The following is a 25,612-nucleotide window of genomic DNA, read 5'->3' on the forward strand; positions in this document are numbered from 1 at the left end:
AGCTGTTACAAACTTCGTCATCTTACACCATGATTGCAATAGCCACCTTTCTTTTTTCACATAATGCGGCCATTTGGATTGTACGCCAACAAGCAACAATAATCGTTGACAGACAGAATGTAAGAATTATGGTTTATTTTTACAGACATTTTGTGGATGACACTGATTGGCTGTATTCACCAACGTACAATCCAAACAAATTTACAATTTACAAACTTCTATGATACAACAAAGTCAAGGTATAAGACGAAGTTCGTAATATCTTCACATTGTCCAGATAGATTATACTATGAAACTAAGTCTTCTTCGTTCATCTTGAATATCTACTTAAAACCCAGGTTTACAATATTTAAAGCGATTGCCTACAGATCAGGTCTCACCCAAGAACACTTCTTGCCATATGGCTTGTGACTGGTCAAATCGTTTTTTGGTGAAACCTGGTGTGCTTATTATGTATATGAGTGAGACTGATATTCGTAAATAAATTGATTTATTCCAAATTCGGAAACGATAGCAACTAATTTTTATCGGGTTATTGAGGAAACTTGAATTGCATTTTTTGAATTTTTGCATATCTGATTCGATAGTCACGAATTTTCGATGTAAGCCCTGACGGATGAATGATATTTTAGTTTGACCTGTATGCATGAAATTTCTAAATGATTTGTGTCTTTATGCTAATGTTTGCATTTTTATTATTATTCTTAGACTATCAATACTATTCTGAATCTAAAAATTCTATTCCAGAGAGATTATGAAGACAGTAAATCTATGCCGAGGATGGTGATTTTATAATTTAATACATTTTCCGCTCTAATAAATTTTTTAATAAAAACTTTTCCATCGTTATGGCTACTCAGTTTGTCATAAATGGTAATGATAAGTCTATATTTCAACATCTGATCTTAATTTTAGCCTTTATTATCCCAAAGAGATGTTCTATTTGTTCTATTTCAGTCCTTTTCTATTAATTGATAAAAGTTCTTTTGCAGAATATCGAAGTTTTCCTTGTTGCGTTGCATAGACTAAAATGTAATGCTTCCGATGTAGGCTTTATATATATAAAAGTAAAATCTGTTATCTAATTTGATATAATTTAAATGTCATATCAATCTATATCAGACAATTTGTGCACAGGCGAAGACAATGAAATTGTCAATAATTTGAATGCACTTTATGTTATATGAAGATCGATTTTGGGGCTTAAATTGATGTGCACATAAAACATGTGCTAATGCGTAGGTGTGAACGATTGTTAGTTCGATTAGTTTATTACACCGAGTTATTGTTGTTGTCATGCCTGCAACAAGAGGGACTGTCATGGGGATGTGAAACGAATTGTTGCAATTTTGAGAAGGCCTAAGAAGTCAGATTTTAGACATGAATTTAAAGGTATTACTTTTGCTTTTTTTTTCTCTTAATCCTTTGCTCATTTCATCCAGCGATTCGTTATATTCCACTCTATACCTTCGCCAATGTTCGTTAGATTCCATAACATAAATAGCAGCATTTTTGTCCCGAAGTTGACACAAGTGCAGTACGTCATTGTGTCATTGCAACTTTCATACAGTACCAATTAATCTTTTTGTAAGTCAGTATCCTAAGGAGGAAAAATTCCATAAATTAGACTTAGATACCTTTATTACTTTGTCCCATGTCACCTAAAAGAACTATAGGGTGGTTACTAAAAGGATACTAAATTATTCACACAACGACATAACGAATCCCTTTAAGATACCTAGAAATATTTATAGATCTTCAATTTGGAATTCCATACTCATCTATAAGTCATATAAATATACGTAGATGTCTTCTTGAAACAAGATGACTTGCCTGTAATGAGGGGATATCAGTTTGATTTATGTGAAAATTGTTGTATGTACAAGTAAATATTCCAGATTTGGAGTTGTAATCAAGCTAATTCATCTAATGAGAATGTATTTGTGTCCAGGCTGCAGAAAATCAATACCAAATACATGAACTTATAAACAATGGACGAGAATATTGGTAAATACGTAAAATTATTCTGATTGCGTCTTTTCATCCATTGCCATGGAAACCGATTGCATCAATAAACAGGGAATATATCACGTGAGTCAGGTAATACGGATTGATAATGTATTTTATTGTATTTGAGAAAGGTGGTTTAGGGGCACAATGTTGAAACTAGTGGAAACAATGTATTTACTGGATGTATAATTCCTTATTTACAGGTATGGACTAACTTCAGTCATAAAACCGACTCTTGTAATGCTATATACCTACCAGTGTTTCTATAATGGGGATTTGTTATCGATTATTGTTGTTTTGAATCTCAGCAACCTTGAAATACAATGGCATTGTTGTGTTCCTCTGCAGGCATTGATATGAGATATTATTACTTGGTGTTATAATCTACGAGGTATTTCTTGATATCACATGCAATGCATTGATATATATGTATATTTGATCTAGAATGTTAACACATGACTTTACACATTAAATTGCTTCATTAGTTCCTTGGGGTTGCGATCAATACACATTATCAGAATATGCTTCAAATTTAATTCTGAGAAAGGGATATTTCCTTGTCGATGTATCTTAAAACTAAGTCCGCGGTATGTCATACACCTTTAATGCGTTATTAACATTCTTTATGCATGACTAGTTTATGCCAATCGATTCTACCATTTTAAACTTGTCATCTTTAGATCTATTCAGCATCAGAGTTGAATATCGTTTAATGTCACAAGCGTAAATCATTTATATTAAAGAGAACTACATGTATGAATTGTCTCGAAACTGTGTGTGCAAGTGCGTTGCCATAACAATTTTTTTTTGTTCAGCTATCCATTGACAAATTGGCCAAGCATCTCAACTGCATGATTTTAAAACATCTTATTGGTCGAAGTATTGACTATAAATGCACCACCGTATTGGCCTATCAAAGAGCTGTATATACGTTGTTGCTGCTATTATAGTTATGATGCGTTTGGTAACAATCTCTTGGTATGAAAGAAAGGTAGAGCCACCTGATTTTGATTGTCAGTCATCTTCTGTAAATGTTGCTTTTAAAAATCTTAATAGAACATTTTATTTCTCTTTTCAGTTTTAGATTTAAAATGCCGAAATTTGATACTGATAAAAGGAGTCAAACAATGAACGATGCTTCGTCCAGTTCGGTAGACATTAGCCAAGTACATGGCAGTATTGTTAACATTCCGAGAGAACGTAAAGCAAGGAGACTTTTCAGAGCAGATTCCGACATAACAGACAATATGGTGAACAAAAATATGTATCACAAATCGTTCTTTAAGGAATTAAAGAGACAGAATAGTGCTGGAGAAGTTTTAAGTGTAATACTGAATAGAAGTCGTGACAAAATCAATTGTTTATTTCATAGAAAATTACTTTCTTCTACTACCAGACGGAACAGTCAATCTATTTTACAGGAAGATGATAACCAGTCACGAGAGGACCAGGATGAAACACGGGTTATGATCGATTCGAAAGTTCGAAGGAACTCCAATGCGTCTACAATAAAACATTGTGGATCATTCTCGTCCATCATTAATCATGATGTTAAAAATGATGACGAAGGAAGTGTCAATAATGACGAACATAGTGAATACCATTTAGATACGGAGAAAGTATCTGTGCCATCAATAAGGCCATCTTTAAGTCCTACTTTCCAAAATGTTAAATCAGGACAGTTTCAACCGAAATTTAAAAGTTTGAATGAAAATATGTCAAAATATAACGGACCACAAAAAATGAAGAGCCGCCATCATTCAATAGACATACCCTTATCGCCAGGAATATTGGATACTTCTAATAAGTTAACACTTTTGTCAGTGCCTTCAACACGATCCCACTCAAAATATCATCTTACAAATATCTTAGACTATTTGTACCTGAGCAGTATCGAAGGTGCTTACAACGAATCGGTGTTGTGTAAAAATAACATTAATACATTGATTGATATAGCTAATGTTCCTGCGAACTTCTCAATTCCTGGAAGAACTTTAGACTGTCCATGTTTCTGCATGGAAAAGACCCATTTCCGTTCAAAGCTCTACATTGCTGTAGATGACATAGAGTGGGAAAATATAGAGCAATATTTCAGTGAAATCAATAATTTTATTGAAGGAGCTAGGAGGTGTAAAAAGTCTGTTCTGATATTCAGTTATCACGGCAAGTCCAGGGCTGCCACAGCCGTAGTGCAGTACTTGATGAATCAGTATGGAATGTCTTTAGATAAGGCATATAAATTAGTCAAATCACGAAGACCATCCATTGCAATTAATCCGGGATTTTGGAGAGCATTAAATCGCTTGAATAATAAAATCACTGAGAGAGACAATGCTCTATTAGATGTTGAAGAAAACCAGAAGTTAGTTATAACCCCGCCTAAAATCAAGGATGCATGGTAGGCTAGATCGCGTGTGGACAAGAATGTTGCTGGTACAAACCTGGGGGTAGAGTTTTACCGTCAAATTATCGGAACCATGACTGTTTTGAAATCAGAGGATCATAACAAAAAATCAGCGGTAAGACTTCATGACTTTTGTGATGGATCCTCGAGCCCTGTCGTTTGGTTATTCTTGCCAATATCCCCATTGGCGGTTATGCCGAGAAGCATATTTGGCGTGGAGAAAGTGAAATGATCGAGGTTGACAAGTAGATATATGCCTGCTCAATAAACTTTTCATTAAAATAGAGAGTTTCTGTAGTTCAAGTATCGCTCAATACTCAATATTCAATACTTTAGTCAACGTGTGACAATAAACAAAATGTGATAGTCAGGTCCGTCCGATTCTCGCTATTGACACCTTTGATCCTTTTTGGACTTTTTTCATTTTTTCCCTGTCAGAGTCCCGTAGAAGCCAGCGGATTTCAGATGGTATAAAGGACGTTTTGAGCATTTAGATGGCTTCAATTTTACTTCACATAAAACCTCTCACAAGTTTTATTGGGAGGGAGGGGTTGTCATGGCCTAACACCTTAAATACGCCATTCTACATAATCTCCATGTTCATTCGACACATATGCATTTGTTATTATCCCTTTTAGAGATCGATAAGATGAGTAAAATGACCTATTATAGGAAGGCAGAGAATGCATCATATGCATTTATGTATAGGGCAAAAAAAGAAGGTTTGTTTAAATCTTTAGATTGTGCCAATGTTGTAGTTTGACGATTTGTGTTTAAGAGACACCCAGATAATGTCATCGATTCAATTGATTTGTGAAATACTGAGCATGCGTGGAAAGGGAAAGGGAAGAGCGTCCATGGAGCGTCCATAGATTTTCTAATTTCTGATAATTTCATTATGGTAAGATACCCATTAACGTAGGTTTGGGATAGGTTTCTTTGTTTATGGCTAATTTAGGTTCAAATGGAGAATTCTTTTGTTAGCCTTAGTGGTTTTTCACTCAAAATATCGTGGTATTTTTGCAGAAGGGTAGATCCAAATTTAAAAAGCGGTTTGACTAAACCTTCAAATGGACTTGGCCAGTACTGGTAGACCTTCTGTGAAATAGAATAAATGGCGCTGTAATATAAGCTTACGTCATATTCTTCTGCACCTAATTGGGCTAATGAAAACGGGAAACGAGATGCAATGTGCATTGAGGGAGATTTTGACAGAGCAGTAGCAAATTAGGTTCAGGATCAGTTTATTGATCCATCTGCACCACTAGAGACACTTTCTCCATGTCGGCTCCTCTGATGCATCACTGACACTGACAGGGAGAATCAGGTTGAAAAATCCAAGGTATTTCCTTGGCCTATCTGGGATGACCTCCACTAGACCTTCTGCTTGGGTTATGAAGCAAATTCACTGAGCCAACACAGTTTCCAGAACTGTACTGTGCACTTTCTGATGTGCAATGTTTGTACACATTACAGAATAATACAGTGGTGTAACCTATTTTCGTGGATATAAGGATTCAACACCGAATTTCGTCAAAGTTAAAAAAACGAAAAAAAAATTTTATGTCTTAGATGTTTCCTCAGATATTCTACAAAATAACAGAAATTGGTTTATTTCGATTTTCTTAATGAATCCTTCACTTTGACCCATATTTCATGAGCAACCAACTCGGCAACGGCGGCAGAATGCCTCACCTATTTTCGTGTACAATGTTTGATCTATAAATAAGTCTAGAAAAACGTGTTGTATGGATACAGGGTGGTATAATTAACTTCTCTTAGTATTTATCTTTAATATCAATTCATTATAACTAATGACAATTCCTTCAAAGAACCATGATTTAAAAAAAAAATTATGACTGACAAAATAAGATACGTAGCGTGATTTATTGCTAAAAGTCACTGAAACAACATAAGAATATGGTCCACTTTGTGTTCCATAGAAATTTTCTGCTGACACGGAATCCGCTAGTTGATCACGTGACTTTATTCATTGGACTACATTCTAGCAGACGACACTTGGAATTCCGATTACCGCTTGGGATTATAAGGAAATTCGGCCGATAAAGAATGGTGACGTGTGGTAATAAGTGAAATCCGCCATTTTGTATTTGTCAAAGTATACATTACCGGTAATACATTTTACCTTGCTTGAAACTACTGGATTCATTCTACTAGCTGACATTGTAGAGAAAACCCATGTTTATCAAAACAAACTAATGCAGAGGTCGAGCAAGGTCGCTCATGTAAATTATTAATCCTTTCCGGAAATCCACAAATAATTAAAGTTAAAAAAACAGAATTGTTATTTTTATGTCCTTATGCATGAAATTAGGTTACTTGACTGTACTTTAGAATTTGAGTCTGTACAAAAGCAACTGAAAGTTATTCATTTAGAAAGGACCCAATTACTTTTGTAGTACAAAACCAGCATTAGGTTTGAGGTAAATCTGGAGCTCTTCTAAGATTTCCACACTGACTGGTCACTTTAAGTATAGTTACCACATTCCTTGTGTATCAGGGCTAGATCTTAAATTCCTCCACTAGAATTAATCCAGACTGTACCAGACTGGTAAATATATCACCGCTAAACTTAGTGATGTGAAATGTTCCCAAAAACAAGTTGTTATGGCTTTTTCTGACTCACTGATATGTTTCATTCAATCACCTTCATACTATGCTTAAATTGATCATAATAACCAAAATTGAGTGAAAACAGCAAACAAACAATCTACGCTATTTTTAAGACACATTTCTTGGCTGGCTTATCAATGCAGAAAATTATGAATCATAAGGTTTAGAGAGGAAAATGATTTTAACATGAATTTGGGTGTGTAGGCTTAAAGATATTTATCTAACCTTGCTCTAATTGAGTGCCAATAATTTCTGGCACTGGGTAATACCAGTATCTGACTGCTAGATTGAATATCACTCCTACATGTACAGTTACCTGGCCTGGATGTATATATAGTTTACCTATATACTGTTACTAAACTTAGCCATATCAACAGTGTTGAGTGAGCAGTTTGTATGGTATTAGTTCTTGTGGTTGGAATTTATTTCACTAATAAACTATTCAGCTTAGGATCCTTTGATTAAAGTAAGTTTTATTATATATAGTACCATTGGAAACTATTAGATTTAAGAATTTTCTCTTTTTAGACCTATAGCTACAAGGTATTTGAATTAGCAGGAATTAAATGCTATACTATAAATGTTAAAAGCTAAATGAGATTATAGGACATTGAAGGTTGAAACTTTGTGCTTCAATACTCAATAGACAATTAGAAAATTAAGCTTTTGATTGTAAGAATAACCTTGTCAATTTCCAAACTAAATTTTTTTTTTTTTTTAACTAATGTGGCATTTGGACTATTGATATTGTGTTATCCTTTTTAAGTCCTAAATATTTATCTAGAGCTTTTTATCAGAAAAACAACTTTTTTTTTAGTGAGCTCAGATAAGTTTATCATATGTATTTAATCGCTGTCAGATTTCTTCGATAGCTACATGCATCCTATGGTCTTTCTAAAGATAAGCTGATTGATTCAATTCTTCAGATAGATTTACAGTTGACCCATGTCATTCGATTGTACTTTTATAACAAATAAAAACCTTGTGAATTGTATATAAAAAGAACAATTTGTATTTATGCAAAATAAACTATTAATGGGCTTTTGATTTCGTCCTTGAAATAAATGTATATCTGAATATGTTTGAACATGCAATGTTTTTTTTAAATAAAAGGATAGTAAAGGGAAGGGACAATATCAATGTTTTGTAACTATTATTGCTAGGTGATTTTCATTAAATAAGAAGTTTTTATCTAGTCAATATACTTAACCTATAAGATATATCTATTCAATACAATACAATATCACTGACAAAGGATTATATTATTATAATGTTGAATTTGGATTATTGCCAACCTGTTGTCATAGGTGTCGAATCTTTCATTTTACAAATGGTTCACATTAACTGAATTATTTCTGCCAGTTTTCAGTACATTGCCCTCTGATAGAAGGAAAACTAGTTATTAAAAGTTGCATTGGGTATGTATTATTAATCATTAAATGTATAAAACAATGAGAAAAATGATAAAAGGAGAGTTATCTAAATAAACTTTGGTATTCTTATCTACTTATTTCCAGGTGTGATAACATTCTAAGAATTTCTAATGTAATCTATATCATCATAACATATCTTATCACATGCCCATATTCAATCAACTTCCTATTAGGTAAGTTAGGCTAGTAAAATTTCATGTTCAAGCCAAATTTGATTTGTAAGTAAGTGAATTAATGAAATTAAATTTAAACTTATTAAAATGTGTAATTTAGAAATTTAAAGCAGATTTAAAGTTACAGAAGTTAAAGTTTGTATTAATGAGTAAACGTGCAAATAGATAAGAGACTGCCTATTTTGCAGGGTTATTAATACACAAGAAAATACATGAAGCGAATTGTGTCCATACCTGTACCATATATGTTCGCTATGTCCATTTTCTACTGTATTGTTTTTCATCGTACACTTCACCTGGCATGTACCTCCTCTATTTGCATGCGCTTTATACCAAGCTGTGTATGTTACCTTGACCTTCAGTGACTGAAATTCAACGATTATTTGGTCATAAGGTTTACAATGTTCATTTCAGTTTCAATAATTTCTTACTGAGAATTTTCCTCATTTTTGAAAAAACTTTTATGTGAGATCAAGTTTAAAAGAAGCAGTATGTTTCCAAAACACAATTTCATCTCCAGCACAGAATCACACAAGATTTCTCAAATAACTGATCAGTTGTATCTGAGTGGTTTGGGTGGTGTAACTAAAGAGGATAATCTGAAAAAATTGAACATTAAAGTGGTATTGAATTTAGCAGTAGAACTATCATCGTTGAAATATAACAATCAAGATATAACAGTGCGATATGTGTCTTTACAAGATAACAGTAAAGAAAATATACTACCATATTTATCAGAATTAGTTGACTATATTCATTTTGTTATAACAAGGGGAGATAATATTGTGGTCCACTGTGTTGGAGGTGTAAGTCGTTCAGCTACAGTTGTCATAGCTTATCTTATTAAGATACACTCCATGTCGTTAAGAGAAGCTTATAACTTTGTACAAACAAGACGGACAATAATCCGACCAAATATTTCATTTTGGAGAAGTCTGATTAGTTTTGAGGAAGACATAAGAGGGGAGAGTACTGTGGAATTGTTACCATATATTACTGGATTAGTTCCTGATATTTATAAAGAAGAAACGGAACGAAGAATTAAAAATGGATGGATGGATTATATTTTTTACAACTGGTTGCTACATTTATGTATATTGATTATACAAATTCTAGCATCTTCGTTTACAGTTACAAGTAATTATTATTAACAAATCATCATAAATTTGTGATTCCTACATTATTCTCAACCAAAGTAATCTTTTATTGCTTTGGTATTAACATAAAAGGGACAGATGTGTCACATTTCGTAGCATTGATTTGAGTCTTGAATATATGTAAATGGTCTTCAGAAGTACCAGAAATGTACGAAAATTGCAAATTTCCTTCATAAATATCTCAATCTCTGAAACTAAGGTACGATTGGTAAAAGAAATGGCACAACTTTCCCTTTAAAAGTGAATACTACCATTTAATTCATCATTTTTAATTCCAAACATGTTTGAAGAAATAATACTGTATGGATGTGTGACAGTGCCTATTAATTGTACAAAAAGGATATTTTGCTTACTCTCAAGGACCAAACTTAGCATCCTTTCAATTCTGAAAAATCAGGAACCGTGTCCCATCTAATAGAAAAGCTGGCCTTGATATACCTTTAAATAGACTTTAATATCATCAGTCTTGAAGCTTTATTGATGTGAAATACTTTTAGAGAACTAAGAAAAATATTTTTTTTATCTCTTTTGGTAACATACCAGTAAAACTAGTTTTTACTGTAAAAGATATTAGTCTTGTGTAATCTGTCTTAACCTCTAGTTTACGTCTGGTTCAATTCATTTTTTAATTACGGTTCTTCTTTAATTAATATAAGCTTATATGAGTCTTAAAATATTTTCAAAATATACTGGTATTTAATTAATATTAGCACCCAATTTGACTAGAAATCTGATGTTAAGCGGATCTGTCACATTCCATTTCAAATAATGATGGTTGATTATTACATTACTTTTAAGGTATAAAATGTTCCCAATATTTGCATTAGTAGTTGTTTAAACTGAATTTCTGTTCAGCAGCACAACTAAAGTTTAGACATACTGTCAAGCTGTTATTAAAGGGACAGATGCCATTTTTGGGAGTCATCATTTTAATATTCAAACACTGATAATTCTAGACACACATGGATTTGAAGGCATGAATTTTGACAGTGGTTTGTGAACAATATTACTGATTAGCTTAGCTAAAGAATTCTGTTTCTGAGATGTCGAATCTGTCCCTTTAACACAACACAACTATACCTCATTCACCTGATTACAAATCTATTTATTTATTATAAAAAGATGAAATGTGGAAATCCTTCTAAACCACAAATGACATCTTTAAGATAAATAAATATTGTGAATTTGGAAGTATTTAAAGATGCAAGTAATAATTATGCAATGTGTCAAAGTCATTCAATATGAAACCACTGAATTGTTAGTGAGTGTCCATGAGTCGAGTTTTAGATGTGGAAATCTCCTTTCAGCAAATGGCCAACTATTTTTGATTGAATTAAATAATTAATGCCAAAATTTTGTATTTGTGTTAAATCTGCTGAAAAATTGTGCGTGTAAAATTTTGAGCCATTTCAACTGCTGGAGTAATTGATTAGAATATTGAGTAATTGATTAGAATATTGAGTAATTGATTAGGATATTGAGTAATTGTTTTGTTTGGGGGGAGTAATTGATTGAGTATTGATAGTTAACAGGTTGTCTTCTTTTCTATTTTCAGGGTAGCAGTAATACAAAATGGATCTAACAATGTTTAATCAAATAGCTGAAATCAATGATCACCTGTACCTCAGTAGTGCAGCAGCTGTACGTGGTGATAAAATCAGAAGTTTGGGTATCAGTAATGTTATAAACTGTACCCAAGATGTACCAAACCTAGAGCTACCAGGACTTGATACCGTACAGATACATGTTGATGATATACCTTCTGCTCGACTCAATGTCTATTTCGATGCTTGTGCTGACCGAATTAATCAGGTTCGATTAATAGGTGGTAAAACATTAGTCCATTGTGTTGCTGGGGTCAGTCGGTCAGCAACAATTTGTATGGTCTATCTTATGAAATATTATCGGATAACTTTAAGAGACGCTTATTATCACGTCAAGAAACGGAGATCAGTTATTCATCCTAATTTAGGATTTTGGCGCCAAATGGTAGATTATGAGAGGAGTATATTAGGTGGCAGTAGCGTCAAGATGGTTCAATCAAATGTTGGATTAATTCCAGACGTTTATGTTGAACAGTATCGTCATTTGATCAATCCTACAACCACAAGTAAATCCTCGTCATCAAGATATTCTAACTATTCTAGTAATTACTCACCACGTTATAGTAATTATTCTAGTTCTACATCACCTAGATACGATTATAAAACTACCACCTCACGCAACGATTATCTACCATCATACAACAGCTCCTCCTATAGTGGTTTACTTTCGAGTTTAACGTCTCCACGCTATGGAGAATCTACTTCACCGCGATATGATACTAACAGCACAGCATATAGACTAGGATTTATGAACTCCAGTTTAGGTAGTACAAGTCCTAGATATGGTTCTTCAAGTTATAATACAATGACAAGATATGGGTATTAGTATTCTGGTACTAGGGCTAAAGCGGTTGAAAGTGGAATTGCAATGCACCTTCAAAGTTACATGATGATAGATTGCAGAATGTCTCTGTAACTTAAAAAATAGGTAATTCACTCTTTTTCGGTTTGGATTTTCATGAATCCAGTGCATCATAACATAATCTTAAGAAATATATAACAAGTTGCTCAGTAGCAAATGAAAATTTTTTTGAAGCAGTTTTGTTACTTTTTGGAAATATTGTTTGTGTGGGGTAGAAAAAATCATAGCAACTGTCTGTTATTTCTTCTGGCAGGGTAAGACTATGATATCCTATTTTAATAATCTAGATAAGACTATTGGTCAAATTGTTGAACTATTTATATGAAGTTATAACCATATACAGATTTCATTTTTGTTGATTTTCATTGTTGTCATATTTTGTTATATTATTCTAGCATAATAAAATTTAAGAAAAACATATTTTGTAATCAGAATTAATGTGAGCTGTAATGAATATGACCATGTACCTCTGACAGGTACTAAAAATCTGACAGGGCAATATGTAATTGATATACAATCATTTAAAAAAATATGCAAAAAAATTATCTTATCTGGCTTTGGGGCTAGAACGTATGATGCACAACTCTTTCGAAGATACAAGCCTTGGCAGCAAAATATTTCGTGCCTAAGATTATGAGGTTACATTCTATCTAGTGCTTTATTACAAAAATTATTGTAAGAATATTTGAAGTGCTTGGTGAAAAAGTGCACTTTTTCTTTAGTATGGCAAATTGATAATTGCTCACATTAATTTCTGATTTATTTTTTTTTCATTTTTTTTTAATATTAGAGATTTTGAACTAGTCAAAACGAGACATGTTAAATAATAATTGCAAAGACATGGAGAAATATTGACAAACATCTGAGTGAAAGAGTTACTATTTGAATAAGAACAAAATGCTGGAAGTTCTATATAATAATTTTAGTACTCTTGAACTTGTATGCAAGGTTCTAAGGTATAAAGTAATCCGTATTTCTGAAACCAACAAAAATCAATAAAAGTAATTTCAGTTGCATGGGAATTACTCTGATTATATCATTATTTCTGATTGGTTCTCATATTTCTTTAAAAAGTTAAGTCTCTTTAAAAGATTCCTATAAAAAATTTGATTTTATTTTCTAATGAATTAAATAGACCTTATTTATGCCTCGTTTTTGAGACACTGAAAGTGAGGTTCGTAACGCAAATGACATCACCCATGGAAAAGATGGCGACGTCATATAAAGGAATAGCTAAACATCTTATCAACAGCAGGAAAGGGGCTTTGTGTGTTTGCATTATGAGCCTCAATCTGGATTCATTATGGCCGACGTAAATAAGGTCGACCAGTAAATTAGTCAAATGATGAAGTGTGAATTTGGACTTAAATTGGTGTAAACCATTATCATTTTAAAATATGAATATTTCCTTGGATCCAGTCATTAAAACTTCTCATGAAGGCTTTCCAATTGTAAGAAAACTATGGAAATGTGAGAACCCATCTTGAAATAATCAATGGTTTATAATAATTAAAACATGTCTTGTGTGTTTCTGTGATAATTGAACAAATTCCATCTTAATTAAAAGTATACTAATTCTGGTCTATGATAATCTCACAATGTCAACTCAACGAACTCTATCTTATACCTAGAAATCTTTAGACATTTTTCTTGGATTAGGCATGTTTGTACATGCAGCAAATTGATTGCATTGTATGCAAGCTGATACAGCCAATCAGCTCTCTACAGAAAGATTGTACTGCTAATGATTAGGAGTTCATAATACCTTGACATTGTGAAGTTGGACTATGATTGATGTATGACATTCAGATTATAATGGAGGGAAATGATAAGGTATCAGCAGGTCTCAGTCATATATTGATGTTTATAAACCAGGGTTTAATATGCCTTTAAGACACAATTCACACTGCAGTCGATTAACATTGATTTACTTTCTTTCAATTATAAAAATTCAAGATTAAAATAGATATAGCTAAATGTTTCAATATGAGTTTACTCTGTTGCTTGAAATATCTTGTTGCTAGAGAAAACATACATAAACATTTAAGCTGTATTCATCAGCAAAAAGAAAGTGGGAAATAGGATTCAAATTACGTGAGAAGTCAATATATTGATCTACAGAGTACATGCCCCATTGTTTATTTCCAAGATGCGGACCAAATATAAATCAATTGTTAATTTCTACTTTAAACTGGGAACAGAGGTAATGAACACAATATTAGAGCTGGCAGCTAACGGGCTAATTAATCACTAAATATTTCTTCCTGGATGTCTCCTATATTAGATATGTCTTGGTGATCTAATATCGTAATCGAGCGATTATTGTTTGATCGATTGTAATGTGAGTTGTGTTTAAAGGGACAGCTGTGCTATTTTGAGGGTTGATTTGAGTGTTGAAAATATGTAAATAGTCTTCAAGAGTATTAGAAATGTACGAAAATCACAAAATTCCTTCAAAAATATCTCCAAAAGTATTAGAAATGTACAAAAATCATAAAATTCCTTCAAAAATATCTCGAACTAGGAATTTCTTCACCTGGATTTGAAGGCTCAAATTTCAACAGTGAGCTGTGAACACTATATTACTGATTGGCTTAGCTGAAAAAATCCAGTTTCTGAGACTAAGTTATAATTGGTAAAAGAAATGGCACATCTGTCCCTTTAAGTTGTTGAAATAAAAACTATTGTTCTACAAAACATTTATCAGATGTATACATTATATAAAAGTTGTACAATAAAAAAAGATTGTTTATTATGTTACCAGTATTCTAAATCAGAATCACCTTCATCAAGACTGTCATTAGAACTATCAGATTCACTGGAATGTACTGACTCATCACTTAAATCAGATATAACATTGTCTGGTCTTAATATTTTATACTTGGAAAATTTCACAGCCATTTGATGTAGCAACAACTCGACCTCAAAATTGATCAAAGAATCTTGAGGCAAATTTAAAAGATTTATAAGAGTTTTTAGCACTGTTCTATTCAATATGAGACACACATATTCTTCATAAGTATCAAAATGTTCTAGATCTTCCACTAAAAACTTCTGTTTAAAAGTGGACACTGGTAATATTCGCTGTAAACACAGGGTATTTTTGATCAAACTGTTCTGAAATACACATCTGGTAGCCAGCTGACTTAAAGTTGATGTAGTTCTTCCAAATAGTAAATGGATTAAAGCACCAGCTATTGGTCTTAATTCAAGGAATTCAGGAAAGTCATTTTCTATATATTCTACAAGTTCTTGGGCAATTTCTTTCTTTGTAAAATGTCCTGAAATTCCAAAAACGCAATTTGTTTCCACAATTTGAACATGACAAGAACCCCAAAAATAGTAAATGACCTTTTAATTATGTTAATCCTAATGCTAACTTGAAACTTACGTAGATGTGCAAAAAAACTTTGCTCAGCTATTATATAATCTATAGAATATCTTTTACCTACCTGCATCAACAATATGAGAATATCTTTGTGGGGCTGCTGTAAGTTTATAATGTGTGCTTTGCCAGCCTAAAGTCTGTTGTATTGGTATAGATAAAAATGATGCAAATATTGGAGATATTTTACTGCAATGTAGAAAAACAAATAAAAAATATTAACATAGATTGATCATCATTAATTTGATCATATTTTCTATGGAGTTGTTTAACTATGATTTATTGATGCATCATCAGAATCAATGAGCTAATGTTATTTTTATATACTATGATCTATCCACATCAGTAACACAACAAATACTAATGGTGAACAGCCGAGCCAGCAAATAGTGGTGAGTCTGAACACAAGATTAGAGAACAAAGGGATGCCAATGCATTTTTAGCCAAGGCTTTACATCTGCTGCATCTGGTAGTTCATCTGTTATAGTTCCAGCATATTTTGACATGCAAGACTCAAAGCAATTGTTCCATAAGCCCCAATTAATGTCACCATATTATTCATCTTAAGATTAATGTTGAAAAGTAGGACTTAAAACTCCATTCATTTTCATTTCTTTAGATTAATGTTTATTTAATTAATTCACCCTACCGTTTTCTTCTCCTTGTTTCCCATACAACACCTCTTAGTGTAGGATCAGCTCCACTTAACAATAACTTATAACAACTAGTTACATCTCCTCTCATTATACAATGAAATAACGGCGTCTGGTCTAAATTATTCTGCACATTTATCTGAAATTGGAAATTGCATTACAATTTACTACATTTTGCCCCTACAGAATATTGAAGAGCAAAACCATAACAAATTCACACTTTTTGAGAAACTGAAGCCAGGACAAAATGAACAACTGGAAAAGTGGAATAGAAACTTACTGAAAGTTCTTGAAGGGTATCAAATGTAGTAGCCTATTGGGGCTAATGAGGACACGTAACAGTATGCTGTGCGCTAGGAGGGAAATCTGCCAGGACAGCAACATGGCCATACTGTCAAATTTCTTTCGTTCAAAACCTGTGTAGCATACGGTGCCTTCATATATTATCCCATCCAAATGACTAGGCATTTTGCTGTCATCCCCTCTGACCTGCATCACTGACAGTGAGGAAACACATTGGGAAATGTCAATTTAGAGACATTCATATTCAATTCTTAAAATGTTCAACTCTTTATATTTACCTGTGTGTCTGATTTGGATAGAAAGAAATCTAACTTTGCTTGTTGAATTGGTAATAATTGATCCAGACTACTATTACTACTGGATGGTGAATTATCTGTTAAATCATCATCAATATCATACATAGCTACATCACATAATGATAATAATGGTGTATTACCATGGATATCAGTACCATTAATATCAGCACCATTCTCATATAATAAATGTAGTAATTTATTTTCATAACTAGAAATAGTTATACGATGTAATGGTGTCATTCTATTTCCATCTCGTACATTAACATCACAACCATTTGCTGTAAATAAAATGAATTCAGTATAAAAAAATAAGACAAAATTTCGACCTTGCACAAAGAAATTGGTTTCAGAAAATGTCAAATTGCCATAATCAATAGTAACTTTCTATTATCGTTAGCTCAATCAGGTGTAGAAAGTTGGATGTGAAGCTTGAATTCATTGAATTCATTCAACCAGAAACAAGGTCTGTGTTGTAACCAGTAAAAGGGATTGTAAAGAGGATGTCTGGTATGATGTTTGTATGATTATCAGGGAACATTTCCATTTGCACCAGTTTGATATTCTGTTTGATGACTGTGCATCTAGCATGAATTTCTATTTCCTGAACCAGAGAAGTCTGATGGAAATTGGATTGGTGTAAATGGAAGTATATCTGATACACATTCAAAGACTAGAAAACTCCTTTACGATCCTTTTAAACTCTGAATATGAAAACAGTTTTGGTTATGACTGACTATATATCATAAACTTCATTATTTACATACCAAGACAGATAAAGATTAATTTTTCTATATCCTCTAAAATATCATATGTATTGTCTAATAACTGCCGATTAAGTCCTATAACTTGTTCTTGTGAATCCCAGCTTGGTGAACTTTCAACCCTAAAACATAGAAATAATGTAAAATTATTATACTGGTATTCGAATTACAGCCTGTCAAAATAGTCTTATCCTAACCTCTGCATCTAGACTCCATAAGCTGATTGCTGACACAACCCCCATCTTAAAATGGCCATAACATTGCCAATTTGATCCATGAGGTATAATTTTTGTTTCTAATGCTCTATTATTGTGCCCATTGTGTCTTCATTTCATTTGCTCTGAGACCAGTTATGAAAAAACTGAATAAATGAATAGTTAAATGACAAAGAGAAAGTTTAACTAATCTCAAGCTTACCAATCCTCAGAACGACAATTGTCACATCTTGTTATTTCATTATAAAAATCTATCAGCAATTCTAGACAGGTTTTACCTGGCCCCAAATACTCACAACCATAAAATGTCTACAAAATACAAAAAAAACTTAGTTTTTACTCTGCTCTGTGGTGTTACCACAACAAAAAATTTTCTTGAGGAGTAATATTTTATTGAAAATATTCAAATCAAGAAAACACTGTCAAGAAATCTTACAAAAAAAACAGAACCAACACCCTTTGTAAAGCTATGTGTTAAAGCACATCAATTATTGGCCCTGCACATGAAGTGCAATAATATCTGCTAATTTCAATATAGTTAGAATTCCATATATAAATGCCTGTTATTTTATTATATTCCTGGACATGCATAGAAATCAATGAGGGCATACAAATTCCTGAATGTTTTATCAAAAATAAATATTGATAAACAAAAGCATTAATAATACTTACTACAGGAACTCTATAATTAACATCAGCACCTCTCTCTAACATTAATTTAGCTAAATAAAAGTTACGACATTTCACTCTATCTCCATCTTCGGCTATGCCACATAAACAGATAAATAGTGGTGTCCTTTGGTAACATCCTATAAACAGAAAAAAAAACCCATTTAAATCAGAGAAACTATTGTGTATCATTCTATAGCATTTTTAATAATCAACCATGTTTTCTGTATTACAAAAATTGGCTTAATGGAATCAGTATATTATGCGAAAAAAAAAATATTTTTAGAATAGTTTAGGTCTTTAAATTGAAATCACAGCCCAAGTCTGTATGTTTCTTACATCATTCATCTCATTCAATTCACATTGTGCCAACTGAATCTTATATGAAGTTACTTACCTTCATCTAAATATGAGGATTGCGAATTTTCTAAAATATATCTTTCAGCACTAGCATAGTTACCCTGTTCTAAAGCTCTTGTTAACTGAGTATCATTAATACCAAATTCTACATGAAATACTCCAGCAGCCATTATCAATTCTGTAAAAAGATATGAAAATATTCATCTCAATATTTCATGATATTAGGTAAGCTTACACCTATCACTTTTCAATTTGCAAATCTGATGTCTACTTCTTCTACAAATCACAGATTGCAGCAGATTTATATAGAATCTCTAAATGATAAATGTGACCTCTTGCTATGACATAACTTGACATAAGATGAAAAAAATATTTCCAGACAACCCTTCCCTCAAATGTTCAATGGAAGATAAATAGAATCATATTTAAATAATGATCTACAAGGCCTGGTTAAGCATAGTGTTTGCCTACAACATGCTCAAGCAGATGATTATGAAACTTGAAATAGAGGTATTCAATCAAGAGTCAAGAGAGTAACTTCACCTGTCCTGTCATTTAGTGATTTTTTATGTAAGAAGCTAACAGCCTAACGAACAGTCATGGATCAATGACAATGGAAAAAACTTAGATCCATGTAGACATAAGAAAGTGAATGTCTGAAAAATTTATGGAATACCGGGTACATCAATTTATGAAAAAATCACAAGTCATCTAGGCGTTTTAAAACATTATAGGTCTTTTTTATTTCTTCTAATCTTTACTTTGACAGATGACACATACAATTTGTTTACATCCGGAAATGTATTATCTAACATCAAGCTAGCCAAAAAATTTAGATGTAATCCGAATTCCTTTCTCTTCCGATGCGTCATAATAGTAGATCCGTTTTACTAATTAAAGATTCATTAGGTTAGCTGGATAGAATATACCTTGAAAGTCATGTTATAGAAATTGCATTGCTTAGGTTTCATGTATGTATGCGATGGTAATTTTTTTTTTAAAAAATGCTTCTAATTGATATAAAAATTAGTTTGATTTTTCGGATTAGGTTGAGACTGTTTGCTAATCATACAGTTGGCTAGCTTGGCTCGGTGTTAAGAAGTAGATAATAAATGTTACATAGTATGCTAGTTGTCGCTTTGTTTTTTATCATTTGATATTTGATTTTTAGCTTCTAATACCCGATTTAAAAGCTATTTGTGTAAATTTACAAAAACAATGAAATATTTAAGTTGCTCATATTATTTTGTCTGTAAAAATATTGGCACACTTAATCCATTTCATCCGTATATGTTGGAAATTATCACCTATTTTAAAACCGGAAGTGGAAACAATATTCGTTTCATTTACAAAATATTTTTTGAAGCATGGAGGAGCTAAATTTGAAGTTTGTCTCTCAGAAAATAAGCAAAATCAAATGGCAACCCGTTCCAAAACAGTCATTGAAGGTTGCAGATACTTTTGTTACTGGAAGTTGGGATGATGATGTACGTAGGCCATACTCTATAATGGTTTATAATTTTACTAGGAACCCTTTCTTTCTTAAACTCTCTCCTCGACTTCAGTACAGTCTCATTTACAAGTTACATCTCGCTGTTACAGATTCCAGAACTTTAATAAGTCTAATTCTGGATGCCTCAGACTTCAACTTTTGAGGAGAATTTATGAATTGTTTGCGTTTGATAACTGCATTATTATGAGTTAAAAATCCTTCCATTGGCTTTGTACCTACATGCACTGACTGGACCCTTTCTTTAACTTTCCACAGTTGGAATTAAAAAAAGAGTGATCTAATGCAGCTTTCTAAGCAAAATTTCCCTTTTTGCACACTGCATGGCATTTCTGTTGTTCATTAGCCTAACTACTAATTAGTGGCAGAAAAGTAAATTGGAGTTATTTGATTTGTAATGATTGAAATATTTTAAAATTGTCACAATTCCTAGATCACAGCACCCTTATAAAAAGAAAATTGAATTTATCTTCCCAAATTATACTTCAATATGATGAAATAACATTTTTTCTTATTTTAGGTGAATAAGATTTGTTTATGGAAAGTGAATAGTGGAGTTCAGGATGAAAACCTTCAAAGAGATTTAGAGCCACAAAAAATCTGTGAAGCTGCCATTGAAGGAGATGTTACTGATTTATGTGTAAGCTTGAAACTTTTCATACTTTTATGTATGTTGGCCTCATTTCCATTGACATTTACTGTTTTAGACCTCCATTTTTAATTTATTTTTTTGCTAAGACTGATTCTGGTTAAGACTTTGAAGTCTGTAAATTGCTCAGATATTAGATCAATAAGGAAATTGTTTGGACTTGATCATAGACCTACCAATTATTTTCTTTTCTTAAAAAACTTGTTATTTTTGTTAATAGTATGTTGCTGAAGATCAGTTAATGGTGACATCATCAACAGGTTCTGTTTGTATGTTTAAACACAATAATCACACAGTAAGTAGTCTCACTCTGTCTAACCATTATTTGTATAACAAAATTATATTTTAAGATTCTGTTCTGGTTATTCTGTCTTATAGGGACTAGAGTTTTGTAGTGTATCGTGTATGATCTATTACAGGGACTAGAGTTTTGTAGTATATGGAAAGGTTTACATGAAATGCAAGGTGAAAGTGTATCGTGTACTTGTATTGGTAATAGAGGTGATGATATGGTAGCTACTAGTGGAGAAGATGGACGACTTATTATTTTAAATATAAATCAGACCAAACCCGTCAGAATACAAGGTAAGTATTATAGACATTAACAAGAAACATTAAGAATACTATGGTATACTCACTTCTTTAATAACAACGCACATAGTGTTTCAACACAATTTACACATGTTGTCATCAGATAAAATGAAGTTCTTCTAAAGGAGATATATATATATATATATCCATATATGCAAATAATTTTAAGGCATGTTTTGTAAGGATATATTTGCAACCATCACATGACTGCGCTTCAAAATACTTGTTTTCCTACAAAATCATAAAAGTTAAAAATATCACATCAAAGGTGTTTTCAACATTCATAATGCAAATCTGACCAATATGATGATGTAAAAGCCATAGGAAGCAGTGAGAATACATATTACAGTGATAAGTATATCTGATATAGTGCTCTATCATCTTGTACAGCAATTATCATATCCCTTTAAATAAAAGATACAACAGCAACGCATGACTGTCACTATTACATGTTCATTTATATTTCAGATAATGCAGACAGTTGTACCATCAATAGTTTAACATTTTTAACACAATCAGAAATATTGACTGTTAATTCTTTTGGTCAATTAAAAATATTTGATATTAGACGAGATAGTGATCAACCAGTTAATATTTTCTCAGTGTAAGTTTTCTACCTTCTTTGTAAACCCAACAATCTTTCTACATATTTATGTATATAATGCAAAAACTTTTAAATGTCAAAGAATTTATCCAAATAAAGCACATTTTATGTATAGTTGAATTTAATTTAATAACCATTGAATTTGATGTCCAAATTTTGGAAAATTTTGATATTTTGTTCTCAGTGTTTTTTTTTTATGCCAACATTATTTGATTTGTTAAGAGATCAAATGATCTTAGTTACTGCTAATTTAGTTTGTTGCTCTTGACTTAATAGCCAAAATATTACAGTTCGATAGGATATTGATGGGATTTGGTATGCTATGTATTGTCAAAATCCTGGATTAGTTTGAACTTTGCGATGCTCCATGAAAGATTTTTAGTTATTAGCATTTAAAATGAAATTTAAATAATTGGAAACAAATTTGTTTATGCTATTTAGGTTGGAGTAAGTATTCTTGTTTGAAAAGGGTATAAGCCTTATTTATCAATCTACTATATTTGTAGAAATGAAGACAATACACCATTACACTGTGTAGATAAACACCCAGGACAACCACATATAGTTGCTGCAGGTGGACAAGATGGTATGTTAACTATCTGGGATATTAGAAAAGATAAATATCCTATGACTCTATTAGAAGCTCATAGCGCTGCAAGTAAGTAGTGGTATTGATATTTTCTGTACATTATTAAACCATCTAAAATTCAAACTCTTTTGAACTCCCAAATGAATGATGTATCTGTAATACATTGATATATTTAGTCACTAGATATCTTGGCTTATTTGATCCCCACTTACATGTATGTATGAATGTATACATAAAATCTTCAAGTTTAATATGCACACATGTTGTTTTTATCAAATTCAAGGTTATCTTAAAGCATTTTGTAACATTTAGATTTTCAATCCTGAATATACTGTAGCTTGTTTATCAGCAGTTTTAAATAAATCTTCATGTTATTTCTATAATTCAGTTCAACCTTTCAACCTCCACACTATATTTATTGGTATTAAATTTCAGTGTGGGAAGTAAAATTCCATCCATCAAATCCAGATCATTTATTTACCTGTTCAGAAGATGGTTCTTTATGGCATTGGGATGGTTCAGCTATGAACATATTAACAAAGTCATCAGTATCAGCGCATGGTAAGAATTTAACAGTTTGTTTATACTCACTGCATTTTAACTCTCAAGAATTTCATTTAATATCAACCAATCAGTACACCTTTCAGTTAACCTTGTCAATCACTAATAAAATTTCTGGGATATTCAAATAGCCTAATTAGCGTTCATTTTGGCATTGTGTACAATGCTCATCCCAGTTTGGTAGCCTTCTGTTGGGTTGAAAGGATGTACACTATAGCCCCAATGAGTGAATCAAGTCCTTGGATCAGTGTGGAATCATCCAGACATAAACTAGAAATCAATTCATTATTACCAAATAAATCATTACCTGTTAATTCACTGGATATTCAAGACTCTATTTTATTATGTGGTACCGATAGTGAGACAATTTATACTGTACCAGTTCCAAATTTATGTTGAAACAAAATAGACGACAAAGGAGCAATACACTGGTATTTGCCAGCAAACTGTTTGAATAATATGAATTTCCATTTTGTGAAATCAAAACTATATTATGTTGGTATGACCTATAATGTACATTGTAGATTGTATATTTACAACTGACATTAAAGGATATGTAAATCATGCACTCATTTTATAAAAGGCTATGGGGCATGTATTCTAATTATGTAAATTAATAATACAATGGATACTCTTTAATGTATTGTCATTTTAATCATTTTATAAATCATTTACCAAGTTCACATTCACAAAATATATAATATTAAATCAAATTATAATATCATGCGTTGTTATATCCATAAAACATGACCAAAAATCTCTATTTCTTTTCTATTTTCTATTTCTTGAATATTTAAATTTCAGTACATTATGAGTGTTGCCAAGTCTTGTTTGATGAATTTGTTTTGGTCTGGATTTGCCATAAGTATACTGTATCAAGGGGATTATTTCCCTTTAACTACTCGTCCGTACACCCTAGTGAAGCCAGTCGAAGGACTGAATTTATGAAGAGTAAAATGTTAAAGCTACGGATTTCGGCGATAAAGGAGCGATAACAATGTGAACCTATTTCTATCCCCAATGTACTTTTGGGAATCTTACCACACACGTCCTGTAGGCTATATAACTTGCGGAACCTAACCTTGGTAAGTCGTCTGACCTGAAATTGCGATGAAGTTCGCACAGAGCTACACCATGACACCAAAACTTCCGTATTCTCAGAGGGTTTTAGTTAACTTGGCTCCTAACCGAAATGGCCCCAAAACATCAAAACAGCATTCATCCAGTAAGACTTTTCAGAATAAGAAAAAAATGAATGATTCACGGAAGCTATTATTATTTCATGGGATATATTTTTGCTTGAAATAAACTTGTGAAATCCAGGGTAAAAAAAAACCTTGAACAATAGAATTTAATTATAGAAGGATGAATTTCAAGACGACCGGATGTTTCAAGGGCAGATAAAATCAGCGAACGGATTAGAGTAGATTGAGACTTGTCATTTTTAGGTGAAAGGTAGTTTTATTTTTCAGGTGAAATCATTCAAAATGGTAAAAGTAATAATTGTTGGGATATACAAGGAACTGTGAGTATATAGCTGGTCATTATTGAAAGATATTAGGTTGATATCACCATGGTTTGAAGGATTAAGAACTAAAGTGGAATTCAGATACAATTTCTCAATTTATATGAGAATTAATTTCAGTTTTAAGGTGAACTCAATGAATGAGTGAGTGGCGGGTAAAGACCAAGGCAAGTTTTAACACAATGACGCCAAATAGATCAATTACAATAGTTATATCAACTAATCATTACTCATGAATGCTGTTATATATTTGATACTGAAGACGAATTAAAAACTCGACAGAAAATAGAAGGTACGACGCCGGTGAAATGAAGTGAACGTCACCAATCTGAAACTTGGGGGAACATTATACTCAGCTTTTTCCGGGAAAAAAATTATATTACAAATTGACAACGCATTATTAATCATCGACTTGGTTTCAGTTTGTAGGGTTATTAAGTTCTGTTTTTATTAGGTAGTCGATTCAACTCTATTCCACGGAACTCTATAGGCTGTCAAGCTCTGTATTCTAAGCCCAAAGACCATTGGAAATCACACAGAATAAGACAATACAATGTATAGCAAGGTTTCCAATATTGGTGTAAACACTAATCGCTTAGTTCGTCTTCAAAATCAGTAAGACGTAAAGTTCATTTCACTTTATTTTTTCACATAGTCTAATTAT

The 25,612-nt window shown here is 32.2% G+C and overlaps 5 protein-coding genes across 5 annotated transcripts; 4 read left to right on the plus strand and 1 right to left on the minus strand.

Annotated features, from left to right (window-relative positions):
- Positions 1-4,067: 4,067 nt before the first annotated feature.
- LOTGIDRAFT_68994 (hypothetical protein) lies at positions 4,068-4,328 on the plus strand (the record flags this gene model as incomplete). Its single annotated transcript, XM_009065215.1, has 1 exon — positions 4,068-4,328. A coding segment is annotated over one exon (261 nt), but the record flags the coding sequence as incomplete, so codon positions are not given.
- A 4,297-nt stretch (positions 4,329-8,625) lies between these two features.
- LOTGIDRAFT_167725 (hypothetical protein) lies at positions 8,626-9,805 on the plus strand (the record flags this gene model as incomplete). The annotated part of the gene is made up of 2 exons (XM_009065240.1): positions 8,626-8,654; positions 9,175-9,805. The coding sequence occupies 2 exons, from the start codon at positions 8,626-8,628 to the stop codon at positions 9,803-9,805; spliced, it is 660 nt and encodes a 219-aa protein (XP_009063488.1).
- Positions 9,806-11,407: 1,602 nt separating this feature from the next.
- Positions 11,408-11,905, plus strand: LOTGIDRAFT_68346 (hypothetical protein; the record flags this gene model as incomplete). Its single annotated transcript, XM_009065214.1, has 1 exon — positions 11,408-11,905. A coding segment is annotated over one exon (498 nt), but the record flags the coding sequence as incomplete, so codon positions are not given.
- A 1,825-nt stretch (positions 11,906-13,730) lies between these two features.
- On the minus strand, positions 13,731-19,678 carry LOTGIDRAFT_235723 (hypothetical protein). The gene is made up of 9 exons (XM_009065241.1): positions 19,596-19,678; positions 18,957-19,097; positions 18,563-18,699; positions 18,093-18,199; positions 17,679-17,797; positions 16,897-17,192; positions 16,312-16,454; positions 15,730-15,851; positions 13,731-15,558 (listed from the first exon to the last, which is right to left on the minus strand). The coding sequence occupies exons 2-9, from the start codon at positions 19,087-19,089 to the stop codon at positions 15,035-15,037; spliced, it is 1,581 nt and encodes a 526-aa protein (XP_009063489.1). The 5' UTR covers positions 19,090-19,097; positions 19,596-19,678; the 3' UTR covers positions 13,731-15,034.
- Positions 19,679-20,278: 600 nt separating this feature from the next.
- LOTGIDRAFT_221179 (hypothetical protein) lies at positions 20,279-24,146 on the plus strand. The gene is made up of 8 exons (XM_009065242.1): positions 20,279-20,406; positions 20,950-21,069; positions 21,299-21,373; positions 21,498-21,663; positions 22,138-22,273; positions 22,780-22,931; positions 23,298-23,403; positions 23,600-24,146. The coding sequence occupies exons 1-8, from the start codon at positions 20,287-20,289 to the stop codon at positions 23,820-23,822; spliced, it is 1,098 nt and encodes a 365-aa protein (XP_009063490.1). The 5' UTR covers positions 20,279-20,286; the 3' UTR covers positions 23,823-24,146.
- The last annotated feature ends 1,466 nt before the right edge of the window (positions 24,147-25,612 follow it).

The sequence above is a fragment of the Lottia gigantea genome, assembly GCF_000327385.1.
Source record: "Lottia gigantea unplaced genomic scaffold LOTGIsca_69, whole genome shotgun sequence".
Lineage (NCBI taxonomy): Eukaryota > Metazoa > Mollusca > Gastropoda > Lottiidae > Lottia > Lottia gigantea.

Coding starts and splice junctions, on each gene's coding strand:
- LOTGIDRAFT_235723 (XM_009065241.1), bottom strand. CDS start 19,089: ATGGCTGCTGGAGTATTTCATGTAGAATTTGGTATTAATGATACTCAG. Junction 17,193..17,678: donor ATTAATCTTTATCTGTCTTG/GTATGTAAATAA, acceptor TTTTATTTACAG/CAAATGGTTGTGATGTTAAT. Junction 16,455..16,896: donor TATCCAAATCAGACACACAG/GTAAATATAAAG, acceptor TTCCAATTTCAG/ATAAATGTGCAGAATAATTT.
- LOTGIDRAFT_221179 (XM_009065242.1), top strand. CDS start 20,287: ATGGAGGAGCTAAATTTGAAGTTTGTCTCTCAGAAAATAAGCAAAATC. Junction 20,407..20,949: donor CTGGAAGTTGGGATGATGAT/GTACGTAGGCCA, acceptor TTCTTATTTTAG/GTGAATAAGATTTGTTTATG. Junction 21,664..22,137: donor CAAACCCGTCAGAATACAAG/GTAAGTATTATA, acceptor TTTATATTTCAG/ATAATGCAGACAGTTGTACC.